The sequence below is a fragment of the Myotis nattereri genome (genome assembly GCF_964212035.1).
Source record: "Myotis nattereri genome assembly, chromosome: 1".
NCBI lineage: Eukaryota > Metazoa > Chordata > Mammalia > Chiroptera > Vespertilionidae > Myotis > Myotis nattereri.
The window spans coordinates 20,974,108-20,995,351 of NC_138075.1; the positions used below are offsets into that span (position 1 = coordinate 20,974,108).

Sequence of the window (21,244 nt, forward strand, 5' to 3'; positions counted from 1 at the left end):
GAGGTCAATTGTTAAATAAGGAGACATATGTAATACTTTAAACAATAAAAAATTAAAAAAAGAAAGAAAGCAATGCTGCCCTCAGGAGGGGGGCTGCCCCTACATAGAGGAGGGGAATTATGCCAAGAGATGGGGCAGATCACAGCTCCTAAGGAATCCAGTGCAAGGAGCAGCTGCCCACCACCAAATTGCCAGGGTGGGATTGCTTTTTTCTTCCAAGTTTCCCTCACTCCTATCCCGCCTTCATCCTCTGGCCTAGCCATCATTCAGCTAACCCTGTTTGTTTTTCTGCTTTGCCTGATGTTTGTTCTCTCCCCTCACCTCCTCACTGCTACACTCCCAGTAACTATAACAGTGCCCAACATGCAAAAGACCCTGAATAATTGTGGTGGACTCTATGACAACAACTGCCCCAGCTGAACAGAGCTGCCTGCAAGAGCTGCCTTGGGAGGATGGAGGGCCAGCCTCAGGGCCCCACCCAGGACACTGTGAAGAGCAGATCCAGCTCTGGAGCACTCTGTGGGGTTGGCTGAAGCTGTCGGGTTCTCCCTTTGCCCACTCCTGCATCTGTTCCCTCCTTACCATGAGTGTTGGTGCAAGGACACTCCAACTGCCTGCTCCATAAACTCAGCTTCCCAGGAAGCCAGACCACAGCTATATGTACTTGTGGAATGAAAGGGGAGGGACTGAGAGAGGAAGAGAGGAAGAGCTCTGACTCTACTGCTGATCACCTTCCACAGCCAAAGTCCTCAAAACCGCAATTCCCTCTTGTCTGGAGCTCTGCATGGCCACAGCAGCAGACCCTGCTGATGCCCAGCCAGACCCTCCAGCCTCCTCTGAGTTCACCTGCAGCAGTGGTAGAGGGTGGCTGAGAAGATGGCCCCTTCCCACCCCAAGTGACTCCTCTGCCTAAGAGCTTCCTCAACACAGAGCAGGGCAGCCCGGAAGTGGTAGGGATTCAATGCTCCCAGGGATACTTCTCAACCAGTGAGAGCATGAGTCACAGATGAATACCGGTCCTCAACCCTTGGGAGGACAATGCTCAGGCTTGTTTCACAAGATTACTCAGAGGTCCCTAATGGGATTCAACCCCCATTCATTAAACCCTGCTTTACTTATTAACTTTTCACTCTTTTCTTCTCAGTTCTCCCATTCTGAGTTTCACAAATTAAAACTACCTGCACTCAGATCCTGGTCTCAGCATCTGCTTTTTGGGAGAATGCAAACTAGGTGAGCCTCCTCACCAACTCCCTGACTTCAACTCTTGCTGCTTAGAGCTTCTGAAAACAGCAGGGACCCTGGCTTTCTTTCAGCTCCTTTCATACCACAGAGACTTTGCCTGTGTGGCTCAATTTATTCTTTCTTTCAATAACTACTCATTGAGTGCCTACCACTTGAGGCACTGGGGTACAGTAGCAAACAAGAGTCAAAAATCCTTGCACTCATGGAGCTGACATCCCCCTCCCCCATCCTCACAATCCCACCCCACCACACACACAAATACTTGCTTCTTTTCTCTCCCTCCTACTCACCAGTTAAGCCTCAGCTCAAAAGTCTGGTCCTCAAAGAGATCTTACCTATCCCACCCTTCTTCCCCTTAACTCCCCCCAATAACCGTCCTCACCAATCTGGTTCCTTTCTCATTACACCCGTCATCAGATTTGTCTCCTCCACCATCATGCTCACTCCACAAGCACAAGACAATGTCCATTTCTCTCTCACTACATTCTCTGCCCTTAGCACCGTGCCTGGTACCTAGTGAATGAATAAATGAATGAATGACCAAATGGCACCATTGTCATGAGTGAACGCTAAGAGGAGAAATTAGAAATTCAACCTCATGGGTGGACAGAGATAGGCAGACAAGGAGCAAAATTTCACTGTAACCAGTACTGGTGACTAAGGTGACCATTTTGGAGTCCTAAACCAGCAGTCGCCAACCAGTGGTCTGCAGACCACTGGTGGTCCCTGAGGTCCGAAAGGTTAGCAACGGCTGCAAACCATCCGGTAGCAGCAAGAATGTCCTGAGCCCGGAGCCAGTGGCAAGGGGGAGAAACAGTGAAATGAGAAAGGGCAAGCCACCAAAAACTAACCATTTCATTCTCCTTCACAATCTTCCAGCCATAAAGTGTCAGTGATGGAAGGTATCTCAGGGCATGTCCAGTATTTTCACAGCAGCATCTTTGGCAGAAGCATTTTTGTCACAAACATCTTCATCCCATAACTAATTGGCTATCAGGAAATTTTGCTATAAAAAAATAAAAAAATAAAGACACAATCATGGTTGATATTTGGGGTGGAGGTGTTTGCTGTGAAGCCCAAAGCAAAAATTGTGAGGCGTTGGAACACTCAGTCCCCTTCTCCACCCACCCCTTTTCTAACTGCACTACCCCATTTCCCCCAACTCTCTCTGTATACACACACACACACACACACACACACACACACACACACGCAACTCCATATCACACCTGACACCACTCCATCATGCACACAAGTGGATAAGGGGCAGCATGTTATCCTTCAAGAACATTTACCATTTTAAGTGATGAAGAAGGCAATACTAAAACAAAGGAATAGTTGTTCTCTACCTTAGAGTGTCTCAGTCAGTTGTGAGGTAATTTGTTCCTATTAATAGTGAGAATGCTAAAATTTGTGAATTAGCTACTTTTTAGAAAACTAGAGTAAATTCAATATCTCCCCTAAAATAACACTACAATCACTTGAATCTGATTTGTGTTCTTGAGTAGAAGACAGGATGACGTGACAGCTGGCTCAATGGTACCTGCATAACTCACAACACATTTCAAATATGGCACAATCCAAGTTAATCATCAGCACTGGTGTATTCTTAGTAATTGTGCCATTTACCAATTATTTCACTGTACTTTCTCCCATCCAATTTTTTAGACTTTATCAAAACCTGAGCATCCCCAGGGAACATATTCCCTGGCATGGGAATATCATCCATGATGAGGGCAGCAGCTGGGGAGAAATGCTTTAAAGAAACGGCAGGCACAGAAGGGCACTTTGCCAAGACACATAGGAAGTGCTGACAGCTTGTAAGGTGCTTCCCATCTTCATTCAAGAAGATCTCCAAACTCTGCCTCCTCCATGAACTCTACCTCCACCAGTGAAAGAACTCTCCCATCCCATGCCAGGGCCAGGTAGGCCACCTGTCTTAGTCTGCTCAGCTGCCATACAAAATACCATAGACTGGGTGGCTTAAACAACAGATGCTCACAGTCCTAGAGTCAGAAATACAAGATCAAGGTGCCAGCAAATTGGATTCCTCTGAGAGCTCTCTTCCTGTCTTGTAGTTGGCCACCTTCTTGCTATGTCCATATGGCTTTCCTTGGTGTGTACAAGCTTCCTCTTCTTATAAAGCCACCAATCCTGTCATGAGGGCCCTACTCTCGTGACCTGTCTAACCCTAATTACCTCTGAAAGGCTCCATCTCTAAATACCATCACATTGGGGATTAGAGCTTCAAGATATAAAATTTTTTTTAGGTGGGGGGTGGTGGGGACAGGAACATTCAGTCCATAATGGCAATGATCAATATATGAAATTGATCCTCAGGTAACTGACCCAAAAACTGAAACATTCATTCATCCATCCATTCATTCATCCATTCATCAAATTGTTATGGATTAGTACCTACTATATATCAGTGCTCTGCTTTGGGGTCCTAGTGTTGATTTTAGTAAATCTAGTTCCTGCCTTCATAAAGATTACAGTCTTCAAGATTGAAAACCATAATCTGTGTAGAAGAGAGCACCAGATATCAGTGTAGGTCTCCACAGAGCTCACTCATTCATTCAACAAACATTTAGAGAGTTTATGTGCAGGCCACAGGGAGAAATCAGACATGGACCTTGTCCTCTAAGAGCTCACAGTTCAGAAGGTAGAGGCAGGTTGTAAATACAACATGGTACGTTCTATAGAGTTAAGCTATGACGTATGTGCATGTAACATTTGTGCGTGTAATTATACGGGGGGGGGAGAGAGAGAGAGAGAGAGAGAGAGAGAGAGAGAGAGAGAGAGAGATCAGATAAGATAAATATCACAGTGGTTCATCCACCATTCCTCTCAATGAGCCATTGAAGTGAGGCTAGTGTATCTCCAGATTGTTTACTTCCCATTACCTTCAGTGGTTTGATCATTGCCCACCTCACTGATATTCATTTATTATTACAAACACACATTTTTCTTCACTCAAGGTCCCTAAACTCAAGTCAACTATTTCATGTGGTCATCAGCCAAAGAAGTGGGTTCAGTTCCATCACAGGCAGGTTGAACTTATGGGCTAGGATACATTTTGTGGGTGGGTTGACCAGACAGTTCATCATCCAAACCAGGACACCAATGAGAGTGAAATGAGGTGATAATGATAATTACACCAGAACAATAAGCATAAACTGGGACCATTCTGGGCAAGCCGGGCATATGGCATCTCTACTTATGGGTGACTTAAGGAATTTTTATTTATCTGAAAAGAGATTTTTTAAATAATATATTTGTTACATAGGCATTAAAATATAAAAATGTTTTCTAGTTTTAATTTTACTTATTTTAAAATACAGGGTGGGGAAAAAGTAGGTTTAGTTATTTGTATGAAAAATAACACAATAAATAATAAATAGTACAAGAATAACACTATGTTTCACATACTCACAAATGTAAATGTACTTTTGCCCCACCCTATAGATTAAAGTTCACATGACTATTCAAAAGGAGCACATTCCTCATTCCTGTTCTCAGCCACTTAGTTGAGGAATTAAATAAATATATGTATTTATATACACTTATATAAACACATTTACAAATATGTATTACACAAATAATAGCACAGTATTCACACTGCTCTGCACTTCCTTTTTTCTATTAAAAATATATCTGAGATAATTACATATTGCTATGACGAGCTTCCTCCTAATACTCGATGTTCACTATTTCACTGTATGGATATACATAATTTATTTAACCAGTCTCCACTGATAGACATAGGTTGTTCCCCATCCTTTGCTGCCATTAATGGCCCTAACCATCTGTCATTTTGCATATGTCCCAGTATCCCTGTAGGAAAGATTCCTGGAAGTAGAACTGTTGAGTCAAAGGGCATATCAGTCAAGATTCTGTTTGTTTGCTCATAACAGAAAAGCCAAAACAACAGTCATTTAAACAAGATAGAGATTTGTTTCTCCCTCAAATAAAAAGAGACTGGTGGTGGGCCATCCAGAGCAGCCAAGGGCTTACAAGTATCACAAAGGAACAGAATTTTATCTTTGGCTCTGCCATCCTCTGCCCAAAGCTTATACCATTGTGGAGGCCTTCTTTAAGTAAAATAATACAAAATTACAAATCCCTATTTAGAATGAGAAAGAAAACATAATATATTATAAAGTTTTTAATGCTGAAATAATACTAACATTACAAAATCTGAGAAAAATAACATAATTATTCAATTGCCCAACATATCTTTATAATGGGTTTTTTCCCTACTTTTTTTTTTTACCTTTGATTAGTTTTTCATAGAAGAAGATTTGTATATCTTCGGAAGGATAAAAAGAAAATTGAATTTTTCCTGTAGCCTGGCTCATTAAAATTTATTTATATTATTGATAGTTGATATGTATAAAACATGTGAGAGATACTATGTGTAGTTCTACTACAGGTTTTGCCCTATAACTGCAGGAATTCTAATAAACTCTGTGATTCATAATGCCCATCAGAAAAGTGTTTGGTGTGTTTATAAATGTAGAAGCTAAGTTACTAAGCATTTTTCTGATAACAGAAAGATTCCATTTTACCAGGCATCATTGAGTGCCAAATTTTCCACTTATAATTTTATACATCTGGTAAGTGGAAGAAAATTACACAGACCAGCTTCTGGCTCTGTACATTTTAAACTTTTTTCTCCTCCACTACTAAATATTTCTTGTGCTGGGCACAGGACACGATCGCACTATACTTTTACCTCTGGCCCTGCACCCAGGGGAACTGACACAGGGACAGTATTTATCAAGCCATTCCTGCCACAGGACAACTAGCAAATGACTGCAAACCTCAGACGCATATCCCGCTAAACACCAACTAAATGCATCCCCAGTTCAACTTCCTCCTAGCTGGATCCCAAAAATTCCCATGGCCATTCTAATACCATCCCATATGGGGAGAAAGCATTACCCAGGGAAAATCAGAGTAGAAATAGACAGCAGCCTTAAGATCTGCAATTGAAATATCTTACTTCTGCAAAGATGGTTACAAGAGCACATGACCATGTGAACACATTACTAGGGCCTCCCAGGGTGTTGGGAGATGCTTAACTCCATTACCTGCATGGTATAATGTCCCTGGCCTGCAGGGTTCTGGATGCAGTCTGGTCAAGCACACATGCAGGATTGGGAAGGTGGGAGAGAGACGGCAGCCCTCTTCTTTGCCAGTGGCAGTTGCTGGGGCATGAGTTTTTGCATTGGTCATTAGGCTCCATATTCTACAGTCCATCACCCACCTTGGGGCTATGGGCAGTGGAGGGCAGCTATGTGGGTCAGCAGCAGCTGTCTCCTATTTTTTTTGTTTCTTTGCTTCCATGTAATTTCCATCCTAATTTCAAACATGCAGGAAAGAAAAGCGTGCAATGAACACCTAAGAACCATCCATCTAGTTTCAACCATCATTAATAACTGTGCCATTTTTTGCCTCATCACTGAACCATTCCACAGTAAATTTAAAACATCATGACACTTCACCCATAAATATTGCAACATGTATTTCCAAAGAGCAGGGATATTTCTCCAATGAATAATAGTACCAATATCATACCTAACAATAATGGCAGTAATCCCTAATATCAACTAAAACTCACTTCCAATTTCTACAATTATCCTAAAATTCTATTTTAGAACCATTTCTTTGAAATCAGAATCCAGTAATTTTCATGCAATTAGTTTATAATGCTTCTTAAGTCTTATCTTATCTAGTCCCCCTCCTGACACTGACTCTGAAGAGACCCGGCCAGCTGTCATGTAGACTGGCCCACATTCTAAACATGTCTATTTCCTTATGCTGTCATTTAATTATCACTATTATTTCCTGCAAAATGAGGTAGATCTAAAAGCTTGTTTTTTTAAGCAAGATTTATTCAAGTATAATTTATATATAGTAAACACCATCCTTTTTACATTTTATGCATTTTGACAATTGCAAAATGCAAACAAGTCATGTAATCTAACAGCTTGGTCTGATTCAGATTAAGACGATAGGTCAAAATACTTTAAAGTGATGCCGTGAACTTCCTACTGAATTTCCTGTCACATCTGCATGTGCATAATATCTAGTTGTCCCACTCTTAATAATACTGATTTTGAACACTGAGTTTCTGCAGCTTTCTTATCTCTGAATGTGTATATTTTCTATCCCATGCAATAAATTACTAGGAACTGGGCAGCTTAAAGCAACACCTACTTATTAGCTCACAGCTCCGTAGGCCAGAAGTCAGGCGTGGCCTTGCTAGAGTCTCTGCTCAGGATATCACAAAAATAAAATCAAGGTGTCGGCAGGCTACGTTGCCATCTGGAACCTCACAAAAGTTGTTTTAACTTTAACTCAGTTCTGAGTGATTTGTTAAGGGAAAATAAGACCGATACTACTCAGTGGGGCCCTGAGAGGCATTTGTCTGCAACCCAGAGAATGCCTACTAGCACCATTTTAAAATGGTGGAAAACCTAGCACAGTAACCTAACACAGGCCAGACCACCAAGAGAGCACATCCTTTGGGAAGGAAGGCTTGGGCATTCCACCAGATAGAGAACCCTGAACAGCTGAATGCTGGCTCAGAGCAAAAGGGACAAGAGATAGGTGGCAGAAGAAGAAAATGCACCAACCTATAGGGACATTTCAGTGACTCCATACTCCCCTTTTTCAAGTCCCTAGTTCCTAGTAACCATCAGAGAAAGTCTGCCCAGTGAGCACCAGTTATTTGTTGATGTTTCCCTGATGCCTTGTACTTGGTGTAACAGGTATGTGCTAATCTCTGGTGTTAGTGGAGGTGGTGCCTTGATTGTAGACTGGAATTTCCAAGGAGGAAGAACTTGTGAGGTTATGGGAGCCGGCTCCCTCTCTACACAATGAGGAAGGGGGTGCCCAGAGTGGTCAGCAACTAGTCCAAGGCTCCTGAAGTTAGTGGCGAAGGCAGGATGAGAACCCATGCCTCCTGCACCCTCCATCTGGAGCGCTTTATGGTAGGGCATTTTCAGCCCCCTTAGAAGCCCCTTCATTTACTTGGTTGCACTCTAAGTGTGCCCTTCCTGTATTTCGTGGTGAGCATGGAGTGCACTGGGGATGGGATCCTCTATCACTTTGGGACAGTCTTGATCAGCTCTTATCAAAGCAGTTACAGCGCAGCAGTGAAAACATGAAAACGAAAGCCTGGCTTCTGACGCCAGCGTTGCCAAATGGCCCTGGGCAAATTCTTATACCCTCTCTATTCATGTAGTTGTCTGTAAATGAGGAATAGTAATAGTATTGAACTCATACTATTCAACGTATGCGTAGCAGCTACCTCACCTGATGTTCTCTTCCATTTTGTCAGTCTTCGGGGAAAAAGGGTGCTGTTTCCTTAACATCCAGTAACTGCGGCTTTGAGTAACCAAGCATTTAGTGTCAGGCAGTGGGAGGGAGGGAATGGGAGAGCACGAGAGCGTGAGATTTAAAATATGGCCCCACTATTTTTGGATTATAATTGAAAATATGGACTATCATTCATTCAGCAAGTATTTACTGAGCACCTACTTGTTGACTTTTGATTTCAAAAAGCTAACTATTCAGGGAATGAATGGAATAGATTCAAAACTTAAGCAAACATTAGGAATAAGACCCAGACTCCCTCCACCACTTGCCCCAACCCAACCCCAATTTAAAAAAATATATATATCTATATACCTATATCTATATCTATATCTATCTATCTATATCTATCTATATCTATATCTATATCTATATCTATATCTATATCTATATCTATATCTATCTATTTCCAGCCTGGTGGGAGGGGAAAGAGTCAGGGGAAACTATGAAAGCTGAGACATCACCGGATCCCCTTTCTTTGCACCTATTTTAAGTCTCAGGAGTCCAGAGGGGTGTGACGTCACAGGACACCTGTGACCATTTCCCTGGAAGAACCCCTCTGGGCTGGAGACAAGGTCCCAGAAAAGAACCATTTCTAGTTTACGACCGCTGAGGCCCTGTGTCCCAGCATGGTTTAGGAGTAGCCTCCTGTGACTGCTGCACAGAAGTCACCACACAGCTGCCCTCCCTGATGGGTGGACACAGAAAGGCAGCAGGCAGACTTGGTCACTGTCTCCAGGAAAGGTAAGCAGGGCTGAAATTGACCATAGACCAGTTCAGCCCAGTAGATGCCCACACAGCTGGACAATATCCAAGGCAGGATGGCCCCTCTGGATGTCCTGTCCCCACAAAAACCCTCAGGACTCAGGGGAGAGGGGAGAAATGACTTTGATGAAACCTCTCCCTCCTGGCTGAATGGGCTGAGTCTGAAGTGGGGGCAGACAGGGGAGGCAGGCGGAGGCTGAGGTGCGCAAAAGCAGAAAAGTGCTCTGTCTGTGTGGCAGAGTGTGAGCTGGAAGGGACAGGTCGGAGGAGAAAGGGTCCCACCTCCGTGATTCTCAGCCTGATGAGCTGTCATCAGACCCGTTGCGATGACAACGGATGTGATTGCAGCTCTCCCCCTTTCCTCTCTGAGAAACAGCCCAATCGCCAACACTGCTTTCCTTTGATTGCCCAGCAGCTACATCCGTGTTCCTGGAAGCTGAGAACCTGCAGGGAACAAGGAAACAGAAGAGGCAAACGAGGAAGGAGACGAGGTGGAGGCACTCTGGGAGCAGGTCCTTTTCATTTTGGCCGCTGGTTCCAAGGGGTCTGAGTCAAGCTCCCAAGTGGACCATCCTGCCTGCATCCCTAGGAAAGTGAACATTCAACCACCCTGATGCCAGGGCTCTGCTGGTCCTTAGCGTCCCTGGAATAGAGCGAAGACAGGATGCTTTACACAGGGTGCTGGTCACCTGGTAATCCAGGCCTACCTTTCCCACTACAGGGAGTAGTAACAAACTGGTCTTTAGGAGAATTGACCCTTAGGCAAAAGGGTTTTTTGGCAATGTGACTGCAGACCAGTTGGCTTTCAAACTGGTTTTAAACAAGGTGGGAGGCAAGGGAAACAGTGAGGGGACAGGATTTGAACCAGGATGGTGTTGGTTGAGAGGCAGAGATGGTGAATACAAGACATATGAAGAAGCAGAGTCTATGGGGGTTGCTCTGAAGGTCAAGGAGGGGCAAAGGCTAATTCCCAGCTTTTGGGTCTGGGTGACTGCTGGCATGTTTACCTTTGTCTCTCCTTTATTTATTTATTTTTTTATTTTTTTGTAGGACCCAGCTCATCCAAACAAGGCATGTGGCCCATAGGCCGCGAGTTTGACATGCTTGTCCTAGGTAGACAGGATGCTTCCATATACAGGAGGTACTACATGAATAAATCACTTAACAAATGCCTAACCAACCTCAGGGACATTTCACCTTCATTACTACATCTGAACTCACTTGGTGAGCCACTTAATACAACCACTACTGGGAGAGGTAAGAAAGCATACCTGGCCCCATAAAAGAACATGGGAGGATTGGGAGGACTGGGAGGATGTAACCCCAATGCAACTGAGCAGTTGTCCTGACTAGATGATCTCCTAAAGTTAGCTGAATAACTTTGCTTTGACTTCCCCCTCAAGGAATGACAGCAACAGAAAGAAAGGTGATCTAGTGGCCCTAGCACCTCGCTATTCAAAGTGTGGTCTGTAGACCAGCAGCAGCAGTGATACCTGGGGGCTTGATGGGAGCGCAGAATCCCAGGCCCCACCCAGCCTACAATTCAGACTCTTCATGTAACAAGAATGCATATTCAAGTTTGAGTAGCAAGGCCTTTGATTACAGAGAGAAAGGAAAGAGCCCTGGGAGAGGGTTAGGAGTAGGAGGACCCATAAGGTGACTAAGAGCACCTTACATGGCAGGTGTTCATTGTATCTATTAATTTCTAAACTAATTCTTATTCATCAGTCAAAGAAAGAGAAAACCAGTGAGACCTAGAGTACAACGTGCTACATTTGGTGCCAAAACCAGCCTGCCCGATGCCAGAGTGTGGCCATGTGAGATTTTGAGCGCAGTCATTCACAGTTTACCTAGAAGGGCAGTGGGACTTACTCACCTGCCCCTTCCCCCACCAAATCCTTGACAACTACAAACACTATCCCCTCATCCTCCCTCCTTGGTAGAAATTGACCATTTCCTACTTTATTCCCAGCACAAAGTAGGCGCTCAATAATTGTGTGCCAAATAATGAAAGTGTTGTGCTAGCAGGCTTAGATCAATTAGTGATTGTAATTGAAACTGAATGTAATTAATTATATAATTTGGGGGCTGTTCAAGTTTAATTCTCCTAAAATTACATCATGAAAATAGGGCAGGAGGAAGGATTACAGATAGAAGGAAAGGAGCCGTGAGTAAAGCTTCCATATACAGTAGGTACACATTGAGTTACCAACAGTAAAAGATTCACGTGACTGCCTAACTAGGGGGTTCTCATCCGAATCCCATTTGGACACGGAGTCCAAAATCAAAGATTTCACTACAGAACCAGGGTGATGCAGCAGTGGACGCTCTCAGCAGTGGCTCTTCTCAACTTGGGAACATCGATTTGTCTTGATCCATTTCTACTGCTGCTCTCCATGCCATGTGAATCTCTTTCCTACTCGCACAGACTCAGACAGTGTTAGAGATAAAGAAAGGTCTTTGTAGAATCTTTTTCTTTAATCCTCACCTGAGGATATGTTTCCATTTATTTTTACCAAGAGAAGGAGGAAGGGAGGGAGGAACATTGATGTGAGAGAGAAACATGGATTGGTTGCCTCCCGTACACACCCCAACCAAGTATTGAAACCGCAACCTTGAACTGAGCCCTGACCAGGAATCAACCTACAACCTTTTGGTGCACAAGATGACACTCCAACCAAGTGAGCCAACTAACCAGGGCTCTTTGGAGAATCTTCAGATCAATGGTTTTTAGCCCAATCAGACCTAATATACCCTTTACAATAACTATTTTGTATTGCCCCTTCCCATCCTGAAATGAAATCCATAGAAACTAGAATCTATCTACATATTTTAATTTTTAAAAGTCACACTGACCCAGGTGGGTTGCACTGGCTATTCAAATACGGACTCTTTATTGCCATTGGTTATGTGCTTTTCCAGGATGGTGGACAATAATTCCTAAAGAAACAAATCATCCCTCAGCTCTCATGGTAATTGCATTCCTGGAAAATTCAACTGGTTTTAAATCCATGCCAAAAAAAAAAAAAAAATGCTTTGACTTTACATGTAAAACAATTAGGTTGTCGATTCAGTTCATTATAAACAGGATATTCATCACACAAATATTCTGTGTGGCATTTAGAAATCCCCACACAGGTCACAAGAAAATTCTTTGTTGAAGCTGTGCTGCCCATAGGAAGATACCTAGCATCCCTGGTGCCACCCACTCAGTGCCAGCGGCAACCCACTAGTCAGTCATCCTGAGAATAAAAAATGTGCCCACACATTTCCAGGAAGTGCCTGGGGATAATAGCATCCTACTGAGAACCACTGATGTAACTCAATCTCCTAACTTTGCAGGTGAGAAATCAGAGGGTGGGGAGGAAGAGATTTGCTCTAAGTGATCCATAGGTCTCTGCACCCCTGCCCCCACTACCACCCGGCCAGGATCTCTCCTAGATGCTGCAGCCTCCCACAGTGAACACTGCTGAAGATCAGGCTCTTGCCTTGAACACCTTTGGTTCCAATATACAGACTCAGGATGGTGCCCCACACCCCAGAAGTTCAAACTCCTTGCAAAAGAAAACATGGACAGTGTCCATGAAGTCTTCTAAGCCAGGGAATGACACATTAATGCCTTTAAATCAATCTGCCCAAGTGAGCCCAAGATGTCTCCTCCCCATCACCAGAAAGTTAGGAAAGTTCTATCATGTGAAGTTAACTTATTCTTCCTCTTATGTTCATTACGGAGAGCCCTTACTATCCCAAGTAAAGAAAGGATCCTATTTTGAGAGCAAAATTAGCAACGGAGCATTACATGCCAACTCTGCTCATTCAGTAGCATTTGACCAGTATGCTGTATTAAGGATTCTGGAGCCATATCCCAGCTCAACCCACAAGGATGCAGTGATCAATTTGTGCAATATGCATTGGCCATGGTAGGGGCTGGTAGCCCTATGCCAGATATTTGCCATGTCTGTTTTAGAACCCCAGACAAATCCAATCTACTTTTCTAGGTCAAAGTTCATTAACTTTATCAATAACAGTCTATTTCATTCCAGTGTGGTTTTTTTAAAATTTTTAAAAATATGTTTATATTGATTTCAGAGAGAGGGATAGAAACATTGATGAGAGAAAAACATCAATCAGCTGCTTCCTACACACCCACTACAGGGGATTGAGCTGGAAACACAGACAGGTACCCCAACCAGGAATCAAACTGGCAACCTCCTGGTACATGGGACCACCCTCAACCAACTGAGCCACACCAGCCAGGCTCCTTGTTTAAAATGTGATACAAATGTCTCCTTCCTAATGGTTAATGCAGTTCAAGCATGAGATATATTATTTTGCTACAAGTGGTGGTACCAGGACCTCATCTCAGAATCTTACTCAGTACATGAGTTGAGCATGTTATATACCAATCATTGGCAAACCTGGCATATCTATACTAATAAAAGGGTAATATGCTAATTAGACTGGACATCTTCTGGACGTTCTTCCAGACAATGCCACGGTGGCAGGGACCAAGGCAGAGGTGGTTAAGGGCGATCAGTCTGGCAAGGGAGGGCAGTTAGGGGTGATCAGGCTGGCAGGGGAGCAGTTAGGGAGTGATCAGGGTGACAGGGGAGCAGTTAGCGGGGAATCAGGCCAGCAGGCAGAGACAGTTAGGGGCGATCAGGCAGGCAGGCAGGTGGACGGTTAGGAGTCAGTGATCCCGGATTATGAGAGGGATGTCCAACTGCTGGATATCCCTTGTGGAATCAGGCCTAAACCAGCAGTCGGACATCCCCCAAGGGGTCGCAGATTGGAGAGGGTGCAGGCTGGGCTAAGGGACCCCCCCCCCCGCATGAATTTCATGCACTGGGCCTCTAGTTATATATAACAATAATCCTTTTTCAAGGTCCCTAATTCGTAAAATAATATACATCATACAAAACAATTAATACATACCAGTTTCCATCTGAAATCTATGTGCCATTAGTTAAGGGATCAAGATGACATAGTGCATAACAATTAATTATAATTAGGACCTTGAATATTTCTTGCCAGGACAGCTATATTTTGAGGAAAGTGTCTAGACAAAATGGTTAATATTGGTTAGTTTTAAAGTTAATGGTCGTAGAAAACCTAAAAAAAGAGTCCGCAGGAATATAGGAGTACAAAATAATTAAAAAAAAAAAAAGCTGCCTGTTTAATAAACACTTTTAGAAATACAAATTTAAGTCAAATGCACTTGCATGAATTAGTTTCAAAAAAACCTTAAAATGAAAAAAATGGCAAGAAATAATAGAAAGATCAAATAGATCAAGAATACTTAATTTGAGCCGTAACTAGTTTGGCTCAGTGGATAGAGCGTCGGCCTACGGACTCAAGGGTCCCGGGTTCGATTCCGGTCAAGGGCATGTACCTTGGTTGTGGGCACATCCCCAGAAGTGGGTGTGCAGGAGGCAACTGATTGATGTTACTCTCTCATGGATGTTTCTAACTCTCTATCCCTCTCCCTTCCTCTCTGTAAAAAGTCAATAAAATATATTTTTTTTAAAAAAGAAAACTTAATTTGAGATAAGCTGGTCTTTAGGAGAATTGATCCTTAGGCAAAAGAGTTTTTTGGCAATGTGACTGCAGGCCAGTTGGCTTTTGAACTGGTTTTAAACAAGATGGGAGGCAAGGGAAACAGGGAGGGGACAAGATTTGAACCAGGATGTTTGAGAGGCAGAGATGGTGAATACAAGACATACGAGGAAGCAGAGTCTATCACGGCTGCTCTGAAGGAGGGGCAAAGGCTGATTCCCAGCTTTTGGACCTGGGTGACTGCTGGCAGCATCATCCACTGAGACAGTGAATGCAGGCTCCTTGGTCAAAATAAAACTTGGGGAAATACTGGCCTAGCAGAGAAGCATAGAGATGGCCTCATCAAATCTTGCTTCCAAGTGGAGTTGCCAACCTGCATCACTGGTCTCCAAGAGTTGTTTAAATCCCTTTCTTTCCTCCCAGACCACAGACTCCCAGCTCACCACTGCCTCCACTAGCAGTAGCCTCCCTCTTTACCCAAAACCAGTTCCTTTTGTCAGAGAGACCACAGTTCCTTACAGGCAGGCATCATGTCCAATTCATCTTGTCTCTCCACTCCTCCCCCAACGAATGGGCGTTGAAGGAATACATGCATGAATTCAAGCATGTAGAAGTGACCACACAATGACCAATGAAAGGCCTACTATGGCCTTCACTGTCCTGGTGTCAGAGCACCCAAGAGACAAAGAAGTGTCCCTGGTCCTCTGAGGACTGCACAGGGCAGGTGGACAGCTGAGTGTGGGCAGTGGAAGTGGAGAGAAGTATCAGGGGAACTGGGAGGAGGCAGATGGACAAGGGCAGAGTAGTCTTGGGAAGGACTTGAGTGATGTCACAGATGTAGAAAGCAGAAGGCATGGATATAAGGAAAAGCAGAGAGCAGAGTGAACAATAAAAGCAGGTCATGGAGATGGGTAAGCCTGGCATCTGTAACACATCAAGGTCAGCCTGTTTAGGAATCTCACAACCCAGAAAGGGAAAAGGGCGATGACCCTCACATGAGCTCTATGTCACTCAACCAGTCATGTGAAATCAGAGAAGCTTCCCCACACACTCCAGCTCCCCAACTCGTCCCTGGTTAAACATGGGCTCTGTGAACTGGCCAGCCAGCCTCAGGCCAATAGGGAACACCTATGTGAGACGGTGTTTATCCTAAATGCTCCCAGGGATGTCTCTATCAAACTAAAACTGTGATTAAAGGAAGAGCTCCTGTCAGCTCTCTGGGGCGGCCTGTGTGGACAGCAACAGCAAAATCAAGAAGAGAAATTAAGCCTATTTCAGCCAAATAGCCAGTTTCTAAGAACCCAACGGGGCATGACTTATTTTAAAAAGCATATCCATACAACTGGATGGCATGGGCCTCTGTGATGGTTTTGACCAAAGAACGGCATATAAAGTAGCAATAACAATAACAACAGCAATAACAGTAAGAACTTACTGTAATTTAACCTTGTTTTCTCATGCAGCTCTCTGGAGAGTGTCCAGTCTATAATTGACTCTTTATTTTCCATCCCTGTAGATATCTCTACTACTCTCCTTCAGGCTTCCTCTAGGCTCTCTATGTCCTCCAAACATGGTGAAAAGACACCAGAGTGATTGTATCCACTAAAGAATTTGTCTGGCCTGGCCCGTGTCGCTCAGTGGTTGAGCATCAACCCATCTACCAAGAGGTCATTGGTTCAATTCCCAGTCAGGGTACATGTCCAGGTTGTGGGCTCGATCCCCAGTAGAGGGCATGCAGGAGGCAGCTGATGCATGTTGACGTTTCTCTCTCATCAATGTTTCTATCTCTCCCTCTCCCTTCCACTCTCTCTAAAATCAATAAAAAGATATTTTTTTAAAAAAGAATTTGTCTGGTCTTTGTCCCTGGTTGCTGTGAGAGAACCTCTAACTCCTTGGAATTTCCCAGTGATAGGAGTACCTTAGATCTTCATGCTGTGCCCCTTGGATCACACCGGAGTTTGTACTGAGTGACTCAGGATGGGGGGAATACCCACCCCATCTGTCTGGGGAGCGGAGGGGGGCTGGAGGTTAAGTTCAATCATGTGGTCGGTGATTCAGTCAATTCTGCCAGTGTAATGACCCCTGACAGAAACTCTGAACATTGAAGCCCGTGCACACACTGCTGTTCCGAAAGGGTGCTGGGTGCTGAGTCCATGGGAGGGGACAGGGAAGCTCTGCACCAGGACCCTCCCTGACACCCCCTTATGCAGCTCTTCATTTGGCTGGTGCTGACTTGTATCCTTTATAATAAAACTATAATCACAAATGTAGTGACTTCCTGAGTTCAGTGAGTCACTCTAGCAAATTGTTCAATCTGAAGGGCTGGGGAAGCCTCTAAATTTGTAGTCATTTGGTCGGAACCACAGGTGGCCTGGGGACTTCCAAACCTGCAGCTTGAGTCTCATGGGGAACCATGACCTTAAGCCTGCGGGATCTGCAGTAACTGAGTGGTCAGTGCCAGATTTGCACTGTGAAGTGTAGTAGTCCAAATCCATCCTGTCTTAGGTCCCAGGGGACATGCTGAACTCATTTTCCAGGATTTTTTGTCTCCTTTACCCATCCACTCCCCCACTTCCACTGAAAACCCCATGTCCTCCAAAATCAGGGTATTTGAGACCCAAGGAGCAAGTGTGACCATATCTACAGCACTGTGGGATAGAAACAGAGAATGGACCACCCCTCAGCAGCTGTGTGACTTCAGGCAAATTACTAAACCTCTCTGCGCTCAGTTCCCATCTCTGGAAGATGAGGCCAATGACCCCTCTTCCAGATGCAACAATTCAATGATGGAACTTATTTACACATGGAAGACACTCAGTAATCACCAACCTGCTCCTTTCCTATTTTCAAACTCTCCTAGCCTCTCTACTCTCCCTGGATATCTGTTCTGGGTGCTGGGTCCACTGGCAACATGCTTATGTTTTATATCCCAGGCCAGTAGGAAGCCAATCATTAAACCAAAAGTAAAAAGCAAGTAACCATTAACTTGAATAAAAAAACATATTTACTTCAGTGGCTATAAAAGACACCATAAAATATAATATCCAGTATGTATCCTCATGATGAGCAACAGATTTTGCAAATTATTCTCTCAGGCCCCTGGGCACATCCAACTAGTCACTAAGAACAATTAATTCTTTCAGGAAATGAAGTGATTGCGACTCATCTGTGGTCAGTGGGAAATCTGCTTGTTGTATTATGAATAATGCAAACAGAAAATAAGACGCGAATTTGGGGGTTTTCTGCCCCTTGGATGGGGTGAATTAAATACAGTTCCTGTCCTTGAACAAGGGTGCTCAGTAAGAGCTAGGGCCTAATGAATCTGGGTGTGACCCCTGTGGACAGTGACAGGGCAAAGAGAGGAAACCTGTCTCCAGCCAGCTCAGAGACCATGTTCCCCGCCAGCAAATTCAAACTTCCTGCAAGTTAAATGTGCCAGTGTGGGTGGGACTCATGGTCCACCCTGAAAAAGGAGGAATTAACGAAAGTGGGGAGACATCCGACCCAACAGCACCTGGAAAACACACAGGGACAGCAGTTAAAGCAGGTGTCCTGGAAACAGGAGCAGATGTTCGTTCTGGGAGAGGGGCAGACTGGCCACAGGCAATAAGGTAAAGCACAGGGTCCAGACAGGTGACAAGTGGGTTTCAGAGTGGAACCCTAGCCCCAGTAAGTGAGGTTCAGATTACAGTCTCCAGGACTGGGGGCATCACACGATGAACCAAAGGGCTAAGTCAGGAAGCAATTATTAGAACAAGGCAGGTGCCCAGTGAGAACCCAGGGGTTTCAGCTGAGCCTCTGAATTCCTGGCCTTGAGCTTCTTACCAGCTCCAATGAGGTCTAAGTCTTGGAGGATGAGAGGAACGTACAAGAAGCAGGAAGTGGCCCCACAGTGGCAAACTGGCGATGCAGAGGCAAGAAGCCAGGCAGAACACAATGGCATGTGGTGTCTAGGTCTGCTCCTGCCTAATGGCCAAAGTGGATTCACTCCCACCTAGACTAAAAATCCCACCGAGCAAGACCTGAGGGGTTTCTTTACCCAAGGAGGTCCCCAGTACAGCAGTGAATCCATGGCTGTGGCACAGCCTGCCTTGGAGACCAAGCCACACGCTAAGGGGCGACACCTGTGGGGAGTGTGAGGCCAAGGAGAGGGAACCTGTCTGAAGCAAGTTCAGAGACCCTGCTCCCCTCCAGCAGAATCAAACTTCCTACAAGTTAATGTGCCCTATGTGGGATTCATGGGCCACCCTGACACAGGAAGGGCTAATGGAAGTGGAGGGACATCCCACCCAACAGCACACTCCAGGACTCAGAAAGCAGATTGTGTGCCATCTCCCTGGATAAGGAGATAAACTACTGCATGGTCAGCTTGTGGTTCAGACAGGGCTGTGGTGGGACAGGAATCCCAGAGGTGGAGTAAGGTGGTGCCACAGTGACCTCAGGACTCCAGACCACCGTGTGGCAGAAACAGGGCAACTGGTAGAGTAACGGCTGAGTGGAAAGACCCCGTGCCCGCCATAGAGTCACACTGGAAAAGGGAAGGGGATAGAAAGTCCACTCAGTATGGAGCAGGCAACAGCCAGCAAAGCAGGGCCAAGACCCAGCTGGCCAGCCTCAGCCCCTTCGCACGCAGAATGAGTTCATGGAGGCTGATCTGCCACAGGCTGATGGTCTCACTGAAGGAGATCTGGGTCCTTCTGAAGAATGAACAGGTGTTCTTCTTGTTGTGCCTGCAGGAGGAGCAAGAAGAAAGGAGAGAAGAGAGTTAAAGAGGAAAGAGACACTCAGGATCATTTAGAAAAAATAAGAGAGTGGCTTTGCCACGTCACCAGCTCCCTGCCCCAATGGACGAATCCTGGTCGCAGATCAGACCACTGCCCAAGCAGAGACCAGAGGAACTCAACTATTCCTAGGAGTTTTCCAGATAAGAAGGATAAGCAGGGGCAGCTGTCTCACGGGGCATCGAAAGCATAGTGGACCCACTAAGTACAATGTTTCAATGCTTCCATTTTTCCAAAAGCAGAGTTAATATTTATCAAACCAAGAATCCCCCAAACTCAAATATAAAAGCTTTCCCACACTTCTGAAGGTCAGAGTCACCTGAAAACCTGGTCAGGTGGTCCTAGGAGGCTGAAGCCATTATGGATGCAGCCCAGCTCAATCCCTCTGCACCAGCAAAAGGGCACGATGAAAACTGGTGTTTCTGATGATGACCTATTCACAACTTCGTTTTTGGGGCCCTCGAAGGAAGAATGAATCATGTTCAGCCCTTTCCGTGTACAGCCTATGTTGCTATAATCTAATGTGATATTTGATAGTGGGTACATGATATATGTGGTCAACTCTCCCTTCACCAAATAGTTGGCTAAAATGACCCTTCCCCTGCCTGAGATGGATGGGCTGGGAGTGGACCATAGTCGAGGCCTCCCCTCTCAGGTGAGAACATTACACACACGAGCCTCCCCATGTATTTGCCACCCTCAGGTAGAGGGGCCTAGAACTCTCGCTCCTCTGCTGCTACCTCCCTGAGAAAGTACCCTTCCCTTCCTCATCAACACCCCAAGGATTATGAGGCATCTAAAAAGGTCTGAGATCACCCTGGCCGGTGTTTCTCAGTGAAGGATCGTGGTTCAATTCCTGGTCAAGGGCACATACCCAGGTTGAAGGTTCCATCCCTGGTCCAGATCAGGGTACATGTGGGAGGCAACCAATCGATGTGTCTCTCTCTTATCTATTTTTCTTTCTCTCTGGGTCTCCCCCACCCTTCCACTCTCTCTAAAAATCAATGGAAAAAATATCCTCTGATGAGGATTAAATGAATGAATGAATGAATCTGAGATCCTGAGAGGACCTAGAGCCTGCTGGCAACACTTTCCTGAGTCACAGCACACCTGCAGGGGAAAGAACACTGGCCTCACTGCCCGGCCAATCCTGGGGAGGCAGGTCCTGGAACCAGGCTGAGATGGGATGTGCACCTGATCCCAAGCCCAGGGGACACCTGGATGGGACTAAGACTTTCAGAAAATATTTCAAACTTTACTGAGGGTAAGAATCGCCTGAAAAGCTTGACCAAGAGGGTGAGGTCCCAGAAACCACCATTTTAGCAAATGCAGGCGGCTCTCTGGACTACCCAAAACACTGCCCTGAAGCATCAGCCAGTTCACTGGGGCTGTTCTCAGCCCCTAACTCCCTGCAGGGAGACCTGGAGATTGAGACACTGGGGCAAGGCCCTGGGAGCTTCTAGGAGAAAGTGGAGGTGAGCAGGACTCCTGGGGTAGGCCAAGGAACTGGAGAG

The 21,244-nt window shown here is 45.0% G+C and overlaps 1 protein-coding gene across 7 annotated transcripts in view; it reads right to left on the reverse strand.

The window, feature by feature from the left end:
• Positions 1-17,936: 17,936 nt before the first annotated feature.
• The window catches only part of ADCK1 (aarF domain containing kinase 1), a gene marked incomplete at its 5' end in the record, with an annotated part of 106,373 nt that continues 103,065 nt past the window's right edge, over positions 17,937-21,244 (reverse strand). For all 7 annotated transcript variants that reach the window (XM_081083852.1, XM_081083850.1, XM_081083849.1 and 4 more), the window contains one exon: positions 17,937-19,679. In XM_081083852.1, the coding sequence (XP_080939978.1) occupies positions 19,508-19,679 (172 nt within the window). In that variant the 3' untranslated portion in view covers positions 17,937-19,507. The remainder of the gene's footprint in view (positions 19,680-21,244) is intronic.